A 20,166-nucleotide genomic window follows, 5' to 3' on the forward strand; every position below is an offset into this window, starting at 1 on the left:
AATAACGATGACTTTTGTTGTAGAGAATTCATTCATTCTGGTTGAATATCTCTGTTTTTGACCGTTAGTGGTGAAATTTTAGGGCTATTTGTTTTTTCGAAACGAAAATGTAGTAAATTTGCGGACCACCTCTGCAATCCTCTGTAGGGAGACCAAACGGCTACAGCATATAATAAAAAATCCGTTCGTTTTTTTAACCTCTACAGACTGTTGCAATACATTAAAGTAAAATGTGAGATGTCGTAAGCAGAGTGTCAAGTATTGCGCCGCCACCAGTAATAGTTATTTGGTCAGAAGCCTTCTGAAAAACAAAAAGCTACGAATGATAGTGTTGCGTGTGTTTTGCACGGCGCAATAATAAGTAGTCAGACGTGGTTTTTAAAAAACAAACATCAGCTTAGTAATTCATTCCCTCGCACTGAACACACCAATAAATAAATATTCTACATACACGAGTGAGTTGGGGCAATCCTAATTACGTACAAGACCAACTGTTGTCAACTTATACCAATCATGTATGTTTATTACTTATTCAAATGTTGAACCACAAAATTTATATGTTTTCGAATGCTATATTAAGGAGAAATGCAACAGCTATCTAAACAGGAGAAACATATTCAAAACCATCACCATGAGCTCTTCCCTGTTTGCTGCATGAGAAATTACAGCCGCTTGTCATTTGCCAACCACATATGCCACCTCCTTGTGTACACTTACTATTTTAGCAATGCTAGAAAATATCGTTTACTATAATTTGAATCATGTAATTTTGTTTATACCACATGGATTATATATCATCTTTCCTTATCGAAAAAAAAATACATAGAAAGTATGTACACTTTTGCAAGATAAATGATGTGTTTCATTTAGTCAAATCAACAAATTATATGACGCGAAATTATTGTAACCAATATTCTCCTCCAAGATGGATTTGCAATGGCAGCATGATTAGGTGCCTGCAAGTTATTTAATCAATAAACAATATTAGAATTGAAACAACTACAATTCATGTTTCATAATGCTCAAAATAAGAAAATATATAAAACATGTAGAAGTTAAATTAGAAGATAAAATATTTCAACATTAACGGAAATAAATTGCAAGTTACCTTTGGAAACATGATCCTTAGCATCGTGGAACACCTCTTCCGACCCACGTTGTTTCGCCACCTCATCTGCTCCGACTTTCTTTCCGCTAGCATCATCGCCGCCGTCTTCATCGGAATATCTAACAACCACCACCGGACAGACACAATGACGTACACAATAATCACTAACACTTCCAAGCCTCCCTTTGGCCTTCCGCTTCGAAGCTCCAAACCCTCGACTCCCCATTATCATGACGCTAAATCCAAGCCTCTCCACCTCCAAACATAGCCTCTCTTTCAAATCATGATCCTTCACGATATGAATCTTGAACGGGATGTTTGCTTCCACCAACGGTTGCGAGAGAACGTTGGCTTTTGCGGTGGTGAAGTTATCAAAATCGTCTTCCAGTTTCTGCCGTGTTTCTTTGGATGCGTTTTCGGCATCCATTGCATGGCCCCAGTCAGCGCCGTAGAGGACGGAGGTGAGTTGGATATGGAGGAGGATGACGGCGTCACCTGGACGGAGGTAGTTTTGAACAGTCCATTGAACGGCGAAGGCGCTCTCATCACTGAGGTCTACGGCAATGGCAATACGACGTTGGGCGTTGGCGGTTGGCGTGCTGACTGGTGGTGGGTAACGTGGCGATGACGGTGGGTCTGCACGAACGGTGGACAATGGAGGAACTGGACGTTTCATTGGATGAATGAATCAATGACTTCTTTAATTACCTTTTTTGGGAATTAATGAACAGAGAGAAAGAGAGGGTTGAACAAGCTTTTGAGGAAATATTGGTTAAAATTGTTTGGCTGAAGAGAGTAAATACCACCGAGTTTAGAGGGCTGTGCATTCGTGTGATAGAGAGAGAAGAGAAAATTATGTAGATGAAAACCACGCATTGGTTATGCTTCACGTTTGGTGTTTATAAATTATACATAGGTTTAATGTCTTTGGCCCAAGTTTGTCAAAAGCCTAACTTTTCTTTTTTCTTTATATTAAACTTTGGAGACGTTTTATTTTTTGCAATGTGGTTTGGTCCGTTATTGACGGGGTTTCTTCAAACGAGTCTAGTCCAGCTCAAGCTTGGTTAGGTTTTGCTCGGGCTCGTTGTTCGATTTAAGTTTTTTTTTTTTATTGAGCTCGACTCAAGCTCGTAAAGAATTATAGAAGTTCTGTTCGGGCTTGAGTTTGGCTCGGTTTTTGTATAACATGCCTAAATAAACTTAAGTTTGGTTCGAGCTCGTTTATTAATACCCTAAATTTTTAATTCTCCAAACAGTTTTTTATTTTAATATATAAAAATATTAATAATAAATTATATTATATATAGACTCGTTTAGGCTTCCGAACCTAATCGAGCTTAGTGACATAGACTCGAGCTCGAGCTTGTTTAATAAATAAGCTTACTATTAAGCTCGAGTTCAGGTCGTGTTCGTTTAAAATCAGTTTCGAGTAGATATTTTAACGATCCAATTCGAATAACTCACAAGTAGTTTGACTCGTTTTCACACATATTTAACGATATATAATTTAGTGGTGTACAAAAAAATCAAAACCAAATCAAAAACCGAAAAAAAAAACCAAAAAAACCCAAAAAAACCAAAACCAATAAAATCGAACCATTTGAAAGACCAATGGTTTTGTTTTTGTTTTAAGAAAACCCGATTTTTTAGATTCGGTTTGATCTTCTATAACTAGAAACCGAAAAAAAATTGAATCGAACCGAAATATATTAAATGACACCGTTCTATACATAAATATTACACCATTAGTAAAGTAATCCATAGAATAATAAAGACTAATATTTTATAGTGTAGGTGAAATGCGTATATTTTACGAGAGATGTTAGAAGATTAAAAGTTTAAAAATATTCAAATCACATAGATATCATATCAATTGTGAGATTCGAAAGTGAATAATTTTTTTGGTACTATAAAATGAAGAAATATAGTTAACACAATACGATCATTATTTGTAAATGAAAACGCATATAAAAAATAGGCATCATTTTTTTTTATTTTACAATAATCTTCATTTTGTTTCAATGCTTGATACATATTGCATATTTGTATTAGACTATATATATATATATATATATATATATATATATATATATATATATATATATATATATATATATATATATATATATATATATATATATATATATATAATTTCAATTGAAAAAATAAAAAACGTTGAGAATAGGTAATCGTTCTCAGCCAATCTTTTTTTTGCCGCAAAACGATCCATCGTACTTCCATGATGGAAAATAAGTAAAATTCATATATGAATATAAACTTAAGTTTATTTATATGTGTATCAACCACCACCTCCACAACCAACCACCGTTGTCATATTCATATATGAACACTCATTTACTCTATACTTATAATATGCATCTACATATCCATATACGTGTTCATATATGAATATGATCTGTTATGTGGGTCTGGTAAGCTGGATCGCTTAAGCAGCATATTCGACACGAATGACCCATATTTATGTTGGGTTTTGAGCATAATATCATTCCTATGGTGTACATGCAACCCTAATAACTTTATCTAGGTTTTTCTAATTTGAACATACAACTATGAATACCAAAGCAATAACCCTATGACTAGCATACATATTTCGAAAATCACATATGATTAGGGTTAGAATCTTTACCTCTCTTGTTATGTAGCAATAATAAGTTTAATCCTTCTTGATATTGACTTCTGAAAGCCTAGTGCCCAAGTGTTGCACCTCTAATGGAATCACAAACACCCGATGCAACAAGATGACTTAGGAGAGAAGAATTCGGCTAGGGCAACTCAAAGAAGACATAGGGACGAATTCTCCATGCTAAGGGGTTTATTTATAATTGAGGCTATGAGAGTTTTAAGGTGGAAACCCTAATATCCTTGCTTAGGCCTTAAGCAATCCATGGAGCCCTTCTAGAAGGCCCCCTTAGATGAAATCATTATGGGCTTCCCATAGATTTCGTCCAGTCTCTTCTATTAGGAGTCCATAGCCCAACTGGCACTAACAATTAATTGCAATATCAGTCCCTTAATTTAATCTGTCTCCTTTGATCACTAAATTAATTTATGATTAATACTAGTTAAATGATATGATTTCCAAATAATATATTAATCTTGTAGTATATCAATAAAACCATTTTGAGTACCAACTTATTATTCACATAATAAATTGTACTCTCCCTCCTCCTGTCATCCTATCATGTTGCATGAGTGAAGCCAACCCAAAATGGTGTGTTTACATATCATCAAGTTATTGGTGTGTTTACATATCATCAATGTAAACGCGCCAATAACGCACCATTTTGGGTTGATGATATCATCAAGTTGCATGAGTGAAGCCAACTTATTAGACACATTGATGATATGTAAACGCACCAATAACGCCAAGTTACTGGTGCGTTTACATATCATCAATGTGCAACCGGCTTGTAAACTGCAACTATATGTCTCCGTTTCAAGAATATAAGATATTATCGTCTCACAATCACTCGTGATAGAATCTATGAAGTGATTTCACGTGAGCGTGAGTTTAATCCAATTCTCAAATCTTATTTCATGAGCACTCATGAACTTTGCAGCAAACTTTTGCTATGCCTAAACGCTTTAGACAATCTACAAGACAATTCATGACAGTCTTGCCTCAATACCTACTTCCAACATATGGTCGACTGTGGATGCTTGAATAATCTTATTATTCAGGAAGTCAAAATGTAACATACACATTCTGAAATAGTGTATTGTTATTATTAAAATTGAATAAAATTGAGTGTTGAGTTCTAACAGATAGTTTTAACTAGAAATGAAGTAAAACTATGTTTAGAATCACTAATAAAATATTGGAAATCTTATGAGATTCCAATTAATAGCCAAATAGTGAAATATAGCGAAAATATAAAATTTGAAATAAGTACAATTTTATTATTGAAATTTGTAGATAATCTCGTTAGAAACACGTAGGCGAAAACCTCGTTAAAATCCGAGTTATAACAAAGAAGTTATGACCAATCGAAGATTCGCGACAAAACCGGCACGGTGCCGAATGACGTAAAAAGTGAGTTTTTGATTAACTACTTTTTAGCCTTAGTAATCTAAATGAGAGTTGTAGTATTCGTTAACCCAAGAAGTTCGATAAAAACAACGCCAAAATCTGACTTCGTATGAGGAATTTATGATTTTTCGAAGTTTCAGCTTAGCAGTAGACAGCTAAAAAAACTCGAATTTTAGATCGAGTGATTTTTAGCCAACACAATCTAGACGAGAATTGAAGGTCTCGTCATTTGTAGTACAACGGTAAAAATTCTGACGAAAACGGATGTCAGATGAAGAAGTTATGAATTTTTAACGGATTTTCCTGTCCCGATCTGTTAAAAATAATAATATTAAAATTAAAGTGAAATTAGCCGATGAAGTCTAAACGAAAGTTGTAGAGCATGATTTTAGCTACGCGTGCATATAAAGATCGTCAAAAAACAGAGTTCATATGTGAAAGATATGAATTTTTGAAGTTATTAAATAAAAATAAATGAAACATTGAAATCTTATCAGAGGTCGTACGCCCCGCGTACACGAGGATACGCCCAGCGTACCTCGCACGTATCCGATCTGGAGTCAGCCATGTAGCCAGCCTTCGCTTGATCGCCACATAGAAGCCACGCCCAAGGCCCAAATTCCAAGCTGGTGACGCCTCGCGTACGCCCAACATACTCCGAGGCTTCGGCCTACTATAAATATTAAGCGAGATTCTCCGGAAATGTTTGCTTATTTTCACTCTTTTACACCCTCTTTCACCCATTTAACCCACTTTTAACCCCTCGAAGTCCCGGTATCATCCCCGACATCTGAAGCAAGCCCAGACGCCTCGAAGTTCCCGAGAAAATCTTATTTTCAAGTCGAAACTCCGCCCGAGTAAAGTCTGGTTTTCAACGACGAAAGTCGTATTTAGAGCCGAAGTGCTGCTCAAATTACTATTTTAACCCCGGATATTTTTAAGGTGAGTTCAAGATATAGGAACAATTGTATGTTATGTGTTATATGTGTTATGTGCTTTTCAGTGTTATTATTCTGAGTTATTTTCCCGTGTTATTTTATTCCCTATGTTTATAGCAATTGTAATACCTTTGACCATGTGATCAGTGAAAGGACTTAGATTCACATTGGTACTGGTACGTAGCCTCTGGCCATGTAGAACATGTCTCGTAAGAGAATGACTTCTATTCTATGGCATTGACAAAAGGTTAGATATGAATCGTATGTAGCCTCTAACCATGTAGAGCATGACTCCGTAAGAGAATGACCTCTATTCTATGGTATTGGCAAATGGTTAAACAAGGTGTGAAAACTTGAAATCTACTGAGAAGATTAAAGAGGGCGTGAAAACCTGAAATCTACCGAAATGCTAATCAGGGCGTGAAAACCTGAAATCTATCATATTGATAATAAGAAATTATATGTCTTCTGTGCCATTTGGGCTAAAGCTTTATTGATGCATATCAAGTATTCAAATTGTTATGTCTCATTGATTGTAAATTTTTGAATCAAATCTTGAGTTGATATTGAAAGTGTGACATATGATACGCATGCTATCTATTGTTGTTCTCATTCCCTTTTGTTTCTGTCATATTGGTATATATAAGGCATAATATTATATTGTATCTATTTATTGAATTCACTAAGCGTTATCGCTTATCCCTCTCAATATTTAACAATTGCAAGTGATGAGTATCCAATATAGTTTTATATTGCTGAAAGATTTAGAATAGTTAATACTATTTCTCTATATTTTAATATTCATGTATGTATTTGAATAGTAGATTCCTGGGAAGATATGAAATGTAATAAAACTTAGTTGGTTTGTATCCAATCTTTTGTAATCACTTTATCAATATAAAATATTGTTTTATAAATATGCATGTAGCATGTTTTGAGGTAGTAACTTAAGAATAATGTTGGAATAGTATGAAAGTTTGGGTCTTTCATAAATACGAAAGTTAGGGTCTTTCAATCATGGTATCAGAGCAATGGTTTAAGTGAACTAAATATCACATATTGGTATTTAGACTTAAACTGTTGGAAGCTCAATATATGTGCTGATTCATAGTAAGTATATGGATACAAACCATAGGAAATATTTAAGTGGGGATGTAACACCATAAATTTCAAGGCAAAATTTTCATTTAAAATAATCATTTAATATTAAAACACTTGTTAAAAATCTCGTTCATAATTGAATTACAAAGCATAGTTCCATTTTCATTTGAATAGAAAACCAGGATCCTCCAAAATTTGACTCTTTCGCTGGTGTGTACAATCGAGCCGGTGCCATCCCGTGTTACTGAAAGAACCTGAAAACAACATAATACAAAACACTGTAAGCACGAAGCTTAGTGAGTTCCCCAATATACAACTTACGCATATACGCCTTTCCAGGCCCTGACCTTCCGGTCCACAACACAACCCGCCTTCCGGCCCTTAACATAATCGCCTTCCGGCCCGTAACATATTCGCCTTCCGGCCCATAACATATTGCCTTCCAGCCCATAACATATTGCCTTCCGGCCCATAACATACACAACACATAATACATTTATCATAACACATATAGCACATATATCATATATCATATCCGATCTTTCGGTCACATAACATATTGCCTTCCGGCCCATACGTATTGCCTTCCGGCCCATATAAACATACATAGCACGCATAGTAATTATCTTACCACATATAGCACTTATAACACATATCATATCCGACCTTCCGGTCACACAGTCAAACCCTTCCGGGTACAGTATAGTGAGAAGACTCACCTCGAGGATACTGGAAATCAGCAACTCTTGAAATCACTCGTACTCGATCCGCCGAGCTACAGACTCCCTGGATAATATCGTGCATCGCTTATTAACACCTTTATCTTTCAAGACAACTGACCCTAAGAAATCACACACAGGTCAACTCTGGTCAACAGTCCGCGGTCAACTCGACCGAACTCGGCGAGTACTCTGGCGACTCGGTGAGTCTAGTCGTCCTCCAATCCTCTAAGTTTTCCCTTCTACTCGTCGAGTATCCTCCTTGACCCGACGAGTTACTCCTGGAAGAATCGCGGGGCCACCCCGACTCCACTCGCCGAGTCTGATGAACAACTCGATGAGTCCCAGTTATTCTTCAAGCTACTCGCCGAGTCTGCTCATCTGACTCGGCGAGTCCATGCCATGCAGCCGCGCAAACTGCTTCCTAAGGTCATAACTGCTCCGACCATTCATAGGTCTGGCCTTCCTCGACTAGTCCATTACATAAGGTCTTCATTTAGGTGCTCATGATACACCCCAAGACTTATAATTTACATGTTGACCTAAGGCATAAGGATTTCAATCCGAAACCTTCACCAATTCCCGAAATGCACAGACATGGGATATTCTGGACCTCCAAGGGTCCTAATACAGGGTTACAATCGTTTGGGGAACAAGGGTAACATTCAATCTATCCATAAAAGGGTTCCATAAACCCTAATCCTCAAAATACATCACCATAGCAGAGTATACACGAATTCTTACCTGGATAATGTGTTCTCTGTGTCCCCAATCCTCAGAATGTGACCCCCTTGCTGTTCCTTAGCCAAGCCCTTCTCTTCTTTGCACAACAACTCCTTCAAAATCACCAATGGCCTTTAATCTTGATCTAGATGCACACAATCGATTTAGGGTTCTTTTCAGAAGGCTAAAACGAACAATGAAGGCCAATAAGTCCTCTTTATACGTCCCAAACCTGAACGACTAGGGTTTTTGCTAAACAGCGCAGACTCGCCGAGTCCCTATCTGACTCGTCGAGTCCAGTCGCGAACCCGCGACCAGGTCTGCGATCCTACTCGGCGAGTCTGGCTCCAACTCGCCGAGTCCCCCCTTTTAAAACACCCCAAAATATAATTTTAACAATACTTGAGATTCCGGGCTGTTACAATTCTCCCCCACTAGAATCATACTTCGCCCTCGAAGTCTTACTCTGAAAATAGTTCCGGATGCTGCTCCCGCATCTCACGTTCCGGCTCCCAAATCATTTCCGATCCCTTCCGGGGCTGCCACTGAACCAACACCAGAGGTTCCTCCTTGTTCCTCAGAACCTTGATCTTCCGATCCCTGATGGCCATTGGTCTCTCAGCATAACTCAGGCTCGCATCCACCTAAATGTTCTCTAGTGGAACCACTGCTGACTCATCGACTATACACTTCTTCAACTGCGACACATGAAAAGTGTCATGGATCTATCTCAATTCCGCTGGCAACTCCAAACGGTAGGCCACCCGTCCTACCCTCGCAATTTCACGAAAGGCCCAATATACCGGGGCCCCAACTTGCCCCTCTTCCTGAATCGAATCACTCCTTCCCAAGGAGAGACCTTCAGGAATACGAAGTCGTCGACCTGAAACTCAACTCGGACCGGCGTCTGTCTGCATAACTTTTCTATCGGCCCTAGGCGATCAATAACCTCTGTTTAACCTGCTGAATCTGCTCTATTGACTGAAGCACGATCTCTGTACTGCCCACCACTCCCTGTAACCGAGAATTACCCACGATGCAATTCTGCTCCAAATCTCAACGATCACTCGACCCATAAGGGTTAGGAAACCATGAATCACCAGATCCCTGATCCAAAACCCACTTTATCCATTTCGGAACGACTGAGAGACCCATTCGCACTCTCAGAGAAACTCTCACGAGTTCCCTTCTTGTATTCGCATACACATGCTGCACTAGTCCCAACATACCTTCCTCTTCCCTTACCTAGGGAAATCCGCTCGACGACCTTGCCACTACTCCATGTATCGCACATGCTCTGGATCTGCTCGCAAGGACTCTCAGGTCCATGCGTTACCTCTCCTCAGCAATGAGGGTCCGATATCACCTCCTATGCAACAGCTCAAAGGGCGGCATACCAATGCACTAATGATGGCTGTTGATATGAGACAACTCAACCAAGGATAAATACGTACCGCGGCTTCCTCCAAAATCTAATACACATGCCCGAAGCATGTCTTCGAGCGTCTGAATCGTTCACTCTCTCTAAAGTGTCCTTAGATGTCATCAGGATAATCTCCTTTCTCATATTACTCTTCAAGACTGAGTACCAGATCAGCTTTTGGCTCCACAACTGAGCCCCCAACGTCACCCGTATCATGATCCAAGTGTCCCACTAACTTCCTCCCCGTGACCACTATCCCGGCCCAGTGACACGCAAGTCACTAAATCCTCTTTTCCTCATGCGAGAAAAATACAATCCAACCGAGGATCGTCTCAACTCAAATCTCTGGTTTCTGCTCCGCATATTCCCTGCGTATCTCCCCGCATCTCCTGACAGAGACGGAGACCCCCGTCTCGCCCCCGACTCAACATCCAAGCTCCAAGGACTCAATACCAGGGCTACTCAAACCCAACTCTTCCACATCGTGCACTGCTCGAAAACATTCCAACATCGAAATTCTCTTGCCATCTAGTGAGTACAGCAACTCCACGCAGCATCACAACACCCTCTGAGTAGGGGGTACTACGGCTCGAATATCCATCACAGACTCTGGAGGCAATCAACATAACAAATGCCCATCTTTGCGAAAATCCACTCTCTCAAATAATCTCCCTGGATGCCCATACTCGAAGGGCTCCCACTAGATTCACAGATACTTGATATGCCACACGTCGATTCAATTCAGGATTCACAAGTAACTCCGAAATAAAGATATCATACCCGGATATCTCAGAATACCCCAACAAAACATCACAAGATCCTGCCACAACCACTGATCTCCTGCCCCAAGCATCATATAGACACAATAATACATCTCCTCTGAACCCCATAACTAGATCTACATTTTTCCCCCATTACAACTTCGGTGCATATAATTTCTCGATTGGAATACGAGAAAATGATGATGCTACGAAATATACTGATAATCCTCCGAAACCCCTTTTTCCGATGCTCAAAATCCAAACGAGGATACGCATACCGACCCCGGGAGTTAGCTGCCCAATCATTCTCTATCTACTTGCAACAACACCAATCACCTATCATGGATACATTCGTACTCCTCCTCAAGTACTTCCCGCATTAACTCACTCTGGCCCCTTTCCTCGATCACCGACATCTCTGGTCTCATGATTTCTTACAGCATATCTCTATACTCCACTTATAACTACTCTTGACAAATCTTTGCTTTCTTACATACTGCACCCGGTTCTCCCCCACTTAGGGTTCGAACCATTACCAATTAGCACACAACCAACCCACGACTATTTTTCCACCAACGAAATCGCACCTGCCCCCGGAAAGTGCTACACCACGCCTGATAATTCCCCTTTAAGGAACTCAATCAACCCCCTATACTCTGAACCTCTGATGAACTCCTCAAGAACCTCTCATCACGACTGCCTCTAATCGTTCCAAATCTCATACCAATCCAACACTAAGCATCTCAACTGCTCAATAACATCCCTGGTTCATAGACTGCACCACAAAATCATCGTTCCTCTCACCCCAACTCATCAACCAATGTTCCAACACCGGAATTGTCCCAAGGACAGAGACCCACTCCCAACATAGACGAAAACTCTCTGCACTACAAAACTCAATTGAACTCCCCACTACTACCACTATAACACAACCTACTATTCTCAATTAGGTGTGGTGTGGTCCTCGACTACCTCAGTCCCAACTGACTGTCTGCTCCCGATAAGTCACTGCCTCGCGGCACACCTGCCACCTGCTACTCTGGGGAAAATCATCACCGATACGACCTGTAGGGTGTACCCCCAAACCCAAAACTGAAACATCAGGCCTCTCGTGTCTTGCACACGAACAAAAATAGCACCACCCACCTAGAAGATGACCTCTCCTCTATCGACTGATTGCTCGACTCAGACCGAAATTTTCTCCTTCCTTTAACTCCTTACCAAAATACTCTGATAGGCACTCGCCTTTCCTCTCGAGGGACGCCTCTTCATACTCAATCATGGTCTGCAGGCCTAAAACCCATAGCGTCCGATCTCTACCTCATCGATCATGACCGGATAATAAAATAATCACCAGCATCATTCACTACGAACCATGGTACTCATCCCATGACATCCCTTCTCAATCTGCTCCGGTGTATGGTACCCGAACCATAGCATCACTCTTCAATCTGCTCCGATGTATGGTACTCGAACCATAGCATCACTTCTCAATCTGCTCCGATGTATGGTACTCGAACCATAACATCACTCCTCAATTTGTTCCGATGTATGGTACTTGAACCATATCATCACTTCTCAATCTGCTCCGATGTATGGTACTCGAACCATAGCATCACTTCTCAATCTGCTCCGATGTATGGTACTCGAACCATAACATCACTCCTCAATCCGTTCCTTAGGACCTTCAGAATGCTCCCTGTAACAAGTATGGGTCCTCTTCTTTCAGTAGTACGGGCCCATACTACCTGCCACATCTACCCATACTTTCCACACGGACCATCCCAGAGCTCCTAAGTAGCTGCTCGACCTGCTCTTTCACCAATCCCATCCCACGTGCTCGCTCCCTAGCGAAATCCTCTACTCTACCAGTGCACTCATCTGGATAGGGTTATTCCCTAGGCTCTTCCGTCATCCTCCCACTTCTTTGCTATCAGCTGCTGATGAGCTCCTAATGATGCTAGCCATCTACCTCTTGAATATCGTCATATTCACTTGGTAGCTGACTCCCATCATCGAGAGTTCCACAAAGCACAAAGCAAGCAGCATTCGAGCATCGAAGAATACATAGGACTCCCCATCTGTGATAACTCCACCTTCTCGGCTCATCCTCGGAAATACCCCTGAACTCTGTAACTCTATCCCTCGTGCGTTCTAACTGGATACTCTCACTCATCACATACTCAAAAGCATAACGCACATATAACAACAAACCCTAGGCTAAGGCATCACAAATCAGGCCACTCTAGTCCTAAGATATGAAATACCTAGCCTGTCTCTAGCATGCAATAATATCTCATAAAGTGCATCATAGATATTTCATAATACAAAAGTAAGGGTATTTTGGGAAATCACCGTTTGGCTCTGGCTGATTGTACACACTGCTCTTTCTTGCTCTATCTTTGAACTCTTATTCGCTTTTAGAAAACTATTTATTTGAAAACTTTTTCTTACTTCCTCAGTTTGAGTCCAGATTTACCCGAAGGCGCATCCGAATCCCTCAAACCAAGGCTCTGATACCAATTTGTAACACCGTAAATTTCAAGGCAAAATTTTCATTTAAAATAATCATTTAATATTAAAACACTTGTTAAAAATCTCATTCATAATTGAATTACAAAGCATAGTTCCATTTTCATTTGAATAGAAAACCAGGATCCTCCAAAATTTGACTCTTTCGCTGGTGTGTACAATCGAGCCGGTGCCATCCCGTGTTACTGAAAGAACCTGAAAACAACATAATACAAAACACTGTAAGCACGAAGCTTAGTGAGTTCCCCAATATACAACTTACGCATATACGCCTTTCCAGGCCCTGACCTTCCGGTCCACAACACAACCCGCCTTCCGGCCCTTAACATAATCGTCTTCTGGCCCGTAACATATTCGCCTTCCGGCCCATAACATATTGCCTTCCGGCCCATAACATACACAGCACATAATACATTTATCATAACACATATAGCACATATATCATATATCATATCCGACCTTTCGGTCACATAACATATTGCCTTCCGGCCCATACGTATTGCCTTCCGGCCCATATAAACATACATAGCACGCATAGTAATTATCTTACCACATATAGCACTTATAACACATATCATATCCGACCTTCCGGTCACACAGTCAAACCCTTCCGGGTACAGTATAGTGAGAAGACTCACCTCGAGGATACTGGAAATCAGCAACTCTTGAAATCACTCGTACTCGATCCGCCGAGCTACAGACTCCCTGGATAATATCGTGCATCGCTTATTAACACCTTTATCTTTCAAGACAACTGACCCTAAGAAATCACACACAGGTCAACTCTGGTCAACAGTCCGCGGTCAACTCGACCGGACTCGGCGAGTACTCTGGCGACTCGGTGAGTCTAGTCGTCCTCCAATCCTCTAAGTTTTCCCTTCTACTCGTCGAGTATCCTCCTTGACCCGACGAGTTACTCCTGGAAGAATCGCGGGGCCACCCCGACTCCACTCGCCGAGTCTGATGAACAACTCGACGAGTCCTAGTTATTCTTCAAGCTACTCGCCGAGTCTGCTCATCTGACTCGGCGAGTCCATGCCATGCAGCCGCGTAAACTGCTTCCTAAGGTCATAACTGCTCCGACCATTCATAGGTCTGGCCTTCCTCGACTAGTCCATTACATAAGGCCTTCATTTAGGTGCTCATGATACACCCCAAGACTTATAATTTACATGTTGACCTAAGGCATAAGGATTTCAATCCGAAACCTTCACCAATTCCCGAAATGCACAGACATGGGATATTCTGGACCTCCAAGGGTCCTAATACAGGGTTACAATCGTTTGGGGAACAAGGGTAACATTCAATCTATCCATAAAAGGGTTCCATAAACCCTAATCCTCAAAATACATCACCATAGCAGAGTATACACGAATTCTTACCTGGATAATGTGTTCTCTGTGTCCCCAATCCTCAGAATGTGACCCCCTTGCTGTTCCTTAGCCAAGCCCTTCTCTTCTTTGCACAACAACTCCTTCAAAATCACCAATGGCCTTTAATATTGATCTAGATGCACACAATCGATTTAGGGTTCTTCTCAGAAGGCTAAAACGAACAATGAAGGCCAATAAGTCCTCTTTATACGTCCCAAACCTGAACGGCTAGGGTTTTCGCTAAACAGCGCAGACTCGCCGAGTCCCTATCTGACTCGTCGAGTCCAGTCACGAACCCACGACCAGGTCTGCGATCCTACTCGGCGAGTCTGGCTCCAACTCGTCGAGTCCCCCCTTTTAAAACACCCCAAAATATAATTTTAACAATACTTGAGATTCCGGGCTGTTACAGGGGAGTTGTGTAGTGATAAACCCTAGTATTCTAAGATATTAAGTCACTTCAGAATTTTAAGAAAATTAGTTTAAGTGAACTAGGAGTTTTGAGAATTTCTAAGCTAAAACAAGAATTGTTAAGTGAAGATGATACGATACGTATCTGGTATATTTTAGGTTGAATACCTAATGGTGTCAAGCACTAGAATATTAAGAGGAGATATGCCTTATATTCTAATATGTGCTAAATGATAAATGAATATAGCATGCCTTAGGGTGCTTATCTATAATTGCTATTATTTGAGAATACTTAAGGTCTGTTGGCGACCTTGGTTTAGAAAATTTTATGTTCAGAATTCTAAGAATTTTCGTAATAGAATTTTTCGAAGTGATAAAGAGACTTATCATAGTTGGCATCGATAAGTTTATAAATAAACGATCGCGAGATATCGTAACATAATAAATATAAATTGTTATCGTAATAAGTGTATTAATACCAATAGAGTGGTAATACACATTTAAAGTAGGTTTAATGATATAATAACATCTTTGGAAGAAAGATGTGCGTTTGAAACACGTTTGGGCAAGACAAATGTGTTGGTACAAATCCACGAAGTTGTTTCCACCGCTGTTCAGATTGAAGCAGTGATTGTTTAGAGAGTCAGGAGAATTGAAGATGGCGGTCAATACTTCGATAGTATCTCAATCGATGTTGTACAAGATTTAGAAGAATTAAAGGAAGGACTAATGAAGTTTTCAAACTCAATAGGCCAAGACTTTATCAAAAAATTGTAATGTAGTATGCAGTTCGAGTAGTAACCCTATACAAGTTGTTCAGACTTAGTATTTAATAATACTAAGTGATGATTGACTTCTATCCCATCCTTATAGAAGTTCCATTGTGTGTTAAGCCGACTTTAATATACAAGATTAGGATGATGAATTTAATAATTTAGTGGTAAATGGTTAAGCAACTTACTTGTTTAAGTAAGGTAGAATGCTTAATTGAAGAAGAAATACACCCATAATATCGTATGAGAAGAGATGTTGTAGTCAGGAATGATAGAGAACCAAGTTGAAGCTAGTAGAGTTTATTGAGATGCAGCTAAGATGTAGACTTCTTAGGATAGACTCCTATGAAGTAGACTTAGACTTACTCAGATACAAGAATAACGATGTCAAGGAAGAATAATGAAATGAACAAATGTGCATGATGGATTGCATGAGTTAGAAGATGATGCAGGTAGTAGAAGACCGTTTGTCTCCATGTTGTGAGAGTAAATTTTGGAATAATGTGTCTTGTAAAGTAGACACTACTCAAGAAAGAATTTATATGAAGAAATGGAAGTAAAATTTCTATCGACCTATGGAAAAGTATTAGGATATATTAAAGCGAGCATATGCATGAGAAGAATCCTAGAAGGCGAGTATAGGTAATCCAATATATGTTTGATAGAAACGTGAAAACCCTAGTTGAGTCTAGGAGAAAGTGTTGTATGTATTTTTTTTAAACATATTCATGTGTGATAAGTTTCTTTGTGAAAACTTTTGAATGGTGACTTGGGAACTGCGAGACAATACTTGGGACGAGTATGAGTAGGTGTGAATAGTAGCAGAGGCCTATACTACTGGAAGCACATGACTCATACTTGGATCAGGAAAAAAGTCACAAGGTTACCAAGAAGCTAGTAAATGATTTCGTTTTATTTGGGTGTGTCGTTAACATTCGTTTCGGTAATGACTAAGAAGATAATTATCGTTCAAATCTTAATCTCATAAAGAATTGAGTCCGATTAGTATAAATCTGCAAAAGGAGTTGATTGGTTCAGAGAACCATGTCTTATATAGTGATAAAAGTTCAGTAGGAATACTGAAGAAGTAAATGATCGAGGTAGTCGATAGAAATATAACGATCTTCATTAAAGAGTTGAGTAATCATTAGCCAGAGATGTGACTTGCTATGTGGTGTTACTGGCCACAAGAAATGTTTCTACCCTACTATTACTAGTCAAATTGCAGGGAGTCAAGTTTCCGTTCAACAATCAAATAGTACTCCAACTAAAAAGGAGGAGGTGCCAAAAGCTAAAAGATATGTAGGTCCGAAAGCACGAATTAGAGATACGTGGTGCTATTCTTTCTGTTCCAAAGCATCTACGTGTTGATCAAACTCTTTTCATTCTCTTTCCATCAACTTGATTTATTTGATCTGATTCTAATCCAAGGGTTTGGTTCGTTATGTGTCCTGAGTGTTAAAATACAAATGTCATTAGAATAAAACCATTCGAGTTGCCGTTATAGCAAAAGTAAAGAACTTATCGTGGGTTTAGTTTATAAACCAAGAAGGAGAAGGAGTCTGCAATGAGAATTGAGTTTTAACTCAAAGATTAGGATCGAAAGCCCAATACAGAATGATGAGCGGGTGCAGGTTTGAGCACCGCTAGTAATTAATAAGTTTGAAGAGTTTGACAATCGTTTGGCAAACTAAAAGTTAAAATATCATACATTTTAGATTACCACAAAGGAATTAAGTTAAAACTCGAATGTTGTGACTAGTAATTTTCTCGTAAACTCTAGACTTACTTACATCTTATTTTGATTTCAATGCCTCAGATTCTTTCGTGCCTTATAAATTCACATATTCTTTTCAAATTGCTTGTTACGCAATTGTCCAATCATTTCATATAGATAACATAGGAAATATATCATTACTTGCTGATAAAGCGTATAGAGTTAGTGTTATAGGAATTGAAAGTTATAATCTTCCTGCTAACCTAATTCCTATCTTTGATATTATTCTCGACATGGATTGGTTGTTAAAGAACCACACAGAGCTCTTGTGCTACAAAGAGATGATATGCATCCCTATCGAAAGGGAAGATTCTATTTATGTGTATGGTGAAAATAATAAATTTCTTTCTTAAAAACTCGTAAATTAAGTCGAAGGGATATTCTACTTATCTGGCTTATACAGTTAATACCTTGAAAGAGGAGAAGAAAACTGTGAATGATAACCTTTGGATAAATATCGACCGACTGATGAAGAGTGCATATATTCTCGCCACATGTGAAACGACTCCATTGGAGAAATACGCGTAAGTTACTTAGACGAAATTATGGCAAGACATGGTGCGCCACTAAAGATTATTTCCGATTGTGATACTCATTTCACTCCTCACTTTTGGGCGAGAATGAAGCATGAATTAGGATCTCGAGTTGCTCTTAGTACAACTTATCATCCTCAGAAAAATGGTCAGAAGAAGAGAGCAATCCAAACAGTAGAAAATATACTGAAGGTATATAAAGTACTGTATGAACGTAAATGTCATTCTCAAATATGTTGGCATGACGTAAGACAGAAGATCTTTGGAGGCTCTGAAATAATTCAAGACATCACTGACAAGATACAAATTTTACGAGAAAGAATGAAAGTGGCCCAGGATCGACAAATGTCCTATGCAGAAAAGAGGAGATGACCTGTAGAATTCCGGGTGGATAATTTGGTAATACTGAAGGTATTTCATGAAAAGGCGTTAGTCTACTTTGGAAGAAAGAACGGTTGGTAAGCAAGCATACTACTTGGAATTTCCTGAAGATTTGAAAGATATTCATGAAGTGTTTCATGTGAGTTATCTGTGCAAATGCTTAAGCATATATGATGAAATGGTTTTATTATCCGAGGTGAAACTGGATAATAAGTTAAGTAGAAGAGATTGTATATGAAAGAACGACTAGTTTATGTAATAAATAAATGAAGTTGGTGATTGTCAAGTGGAAGCACCATCGAGGCCCAAATTATATTTGGGAAAAAAATAAGAATGAAATAAGAGTGAGGTATCCCTAATTGTTTTAATTGTTATGATTTCGGGGACGAAATCCTCAAAAGGAGAAGGTATTTGTAACATACACATTCTGAAATTGTGTATTGTTATTATTAAAAGTGAATAAAATTGAGTGTTGAGTTCTAACAGATAGTTTTTACTAGAAATGAAGTAAAACTATGTTTAGAATCACTCATAAAATATTGGAAGTCTTATGAGATTCCAATTAAAAGCCAAATAGTGAAATATAGCGAAAATATAAAATTTAAAATAAGTAAAATTTTATTATTGAAAGTTGTAGATAATCTCGTTAGAAACACGTAGGCAAAAACCTCGTCAAAATCCGAGTTATAACAAAAAAGTTATGACCAATCGAAGTTTCGCAACAAAACCGGTATGGTGCCGAATGACGTAAAAAGTGAGTTTTTGATTAACTACTTTTTAGCCTTAGTAATATAAATAAAAGTCGTAGTATTCGTTAAACCGAGAAGTTCGATAAAAAGAACGCCAAAATCTGACTTCGTATGAGGAAGTTATGATTTTTCGAAGTTTCAGCTTACCATGAGACAGCTAAAAAAACTCGAATTTTAGATCGAGTGATTTTTAGCCAACACAACCTAAACGAGAAATGAAGGTCTCATCATTTTTAGTACACAGGTAAAAAGTTTGACGAAAACGGATGTCGTATGAAGAAGTTATGAATTTTTAACGGATTTTCTGTCCCGATCTGTTAAAAATAATAATATTAAAATTACATTCAAAATTACCCAACGTAGTCTAAACGAAAGTTGTAGAGCATAACTTTAGCTACACGTGCATATAAAGATCGTCAAAAACGGAGGGTATATGTGAAAGATATGAATTTTTGAAGTTATTAAATAAAAATAAATGAAAAATTGAAATCTTATCCGAGGTCGTACGCCCCGCGCGTACACGAGGATACGCCCAGTGTACCTCGCACGTATCCGATCCGGACTCAGCCACGTAGCCCTCCTTCGCTTGATAGCCACATAGAAGCCACGTCCGAGGCCCAAATTCCGAGCTGGTGACACCTCGCGTACGCCCAACGTACTCCGAGGCTTCGGCCTACTATAAATAGTAAGCGAGATTCTCCGGAAATGTTTGCTTATTTTAACTCTTTTACACCCTCTTTCACCCATTTGACCCACTTTTAATCCCTCGAAGTACCGGTATCATCCCCGACATCTGAAGCAAGCCTAAACTCC

At 39.1% G+C, this 20,166-nt stretch overlaps 1 protein-coding gene across 1 annotated transcript; it reads right to left on the reverse strand.

The window, feature by feature from the left end:
- Positions 1 to 578: 578 nt before the first annotated feature.
- LOC145011753 (universal stress protein PHOS32-like) lies at positions 579 to 1,941 on the reverse strand. The gene is made up of 2 exons (XM_078970485.1): positions 1,109 to 1,941; positions 579 to 956 (listed from the first exon to the last, which is right to left on the reverse strand). Exons 1-2 carry the CDS (start codon positions 1,782 to 1,784, stop codon positions 949 to 951), a joined length of 684 nt encoding a protein of 227 aa, XP_078826611.1. The 5' UTR covers positions 1,785 to 1,941; the 3' UTR covers positions 579 to 948.
- Between the last annotated feature and the right edge of the window lie 18,225 nt (positions 1,942 to 20,166).

The sequence above is a fragment of the Lactuca saligna genome, chromosome 8 (assembly GCF_052625555.1).
Source record: "Lactuca saligna cultivar CGN05327 chromosome 8, ASM5262555v1, whole genome shotgun sequence".
Lineage (NCBI taxonomy): Eukaryota > Viridiplantae > Streptophyta > Magnoliopsida > Asterales > Asteraceae > Lactuca > Lactuca saligna.

What these genes read in the sequence shown, in the direction of transcription:
- LOC145011753 (XM_078970485.1), bottom strand. Translation starts at nt 1,784, where the DNA reads ATGAAACGTCCAGTTCCTCCATTGTCCACCGTTCGTGCAGACCCACCG.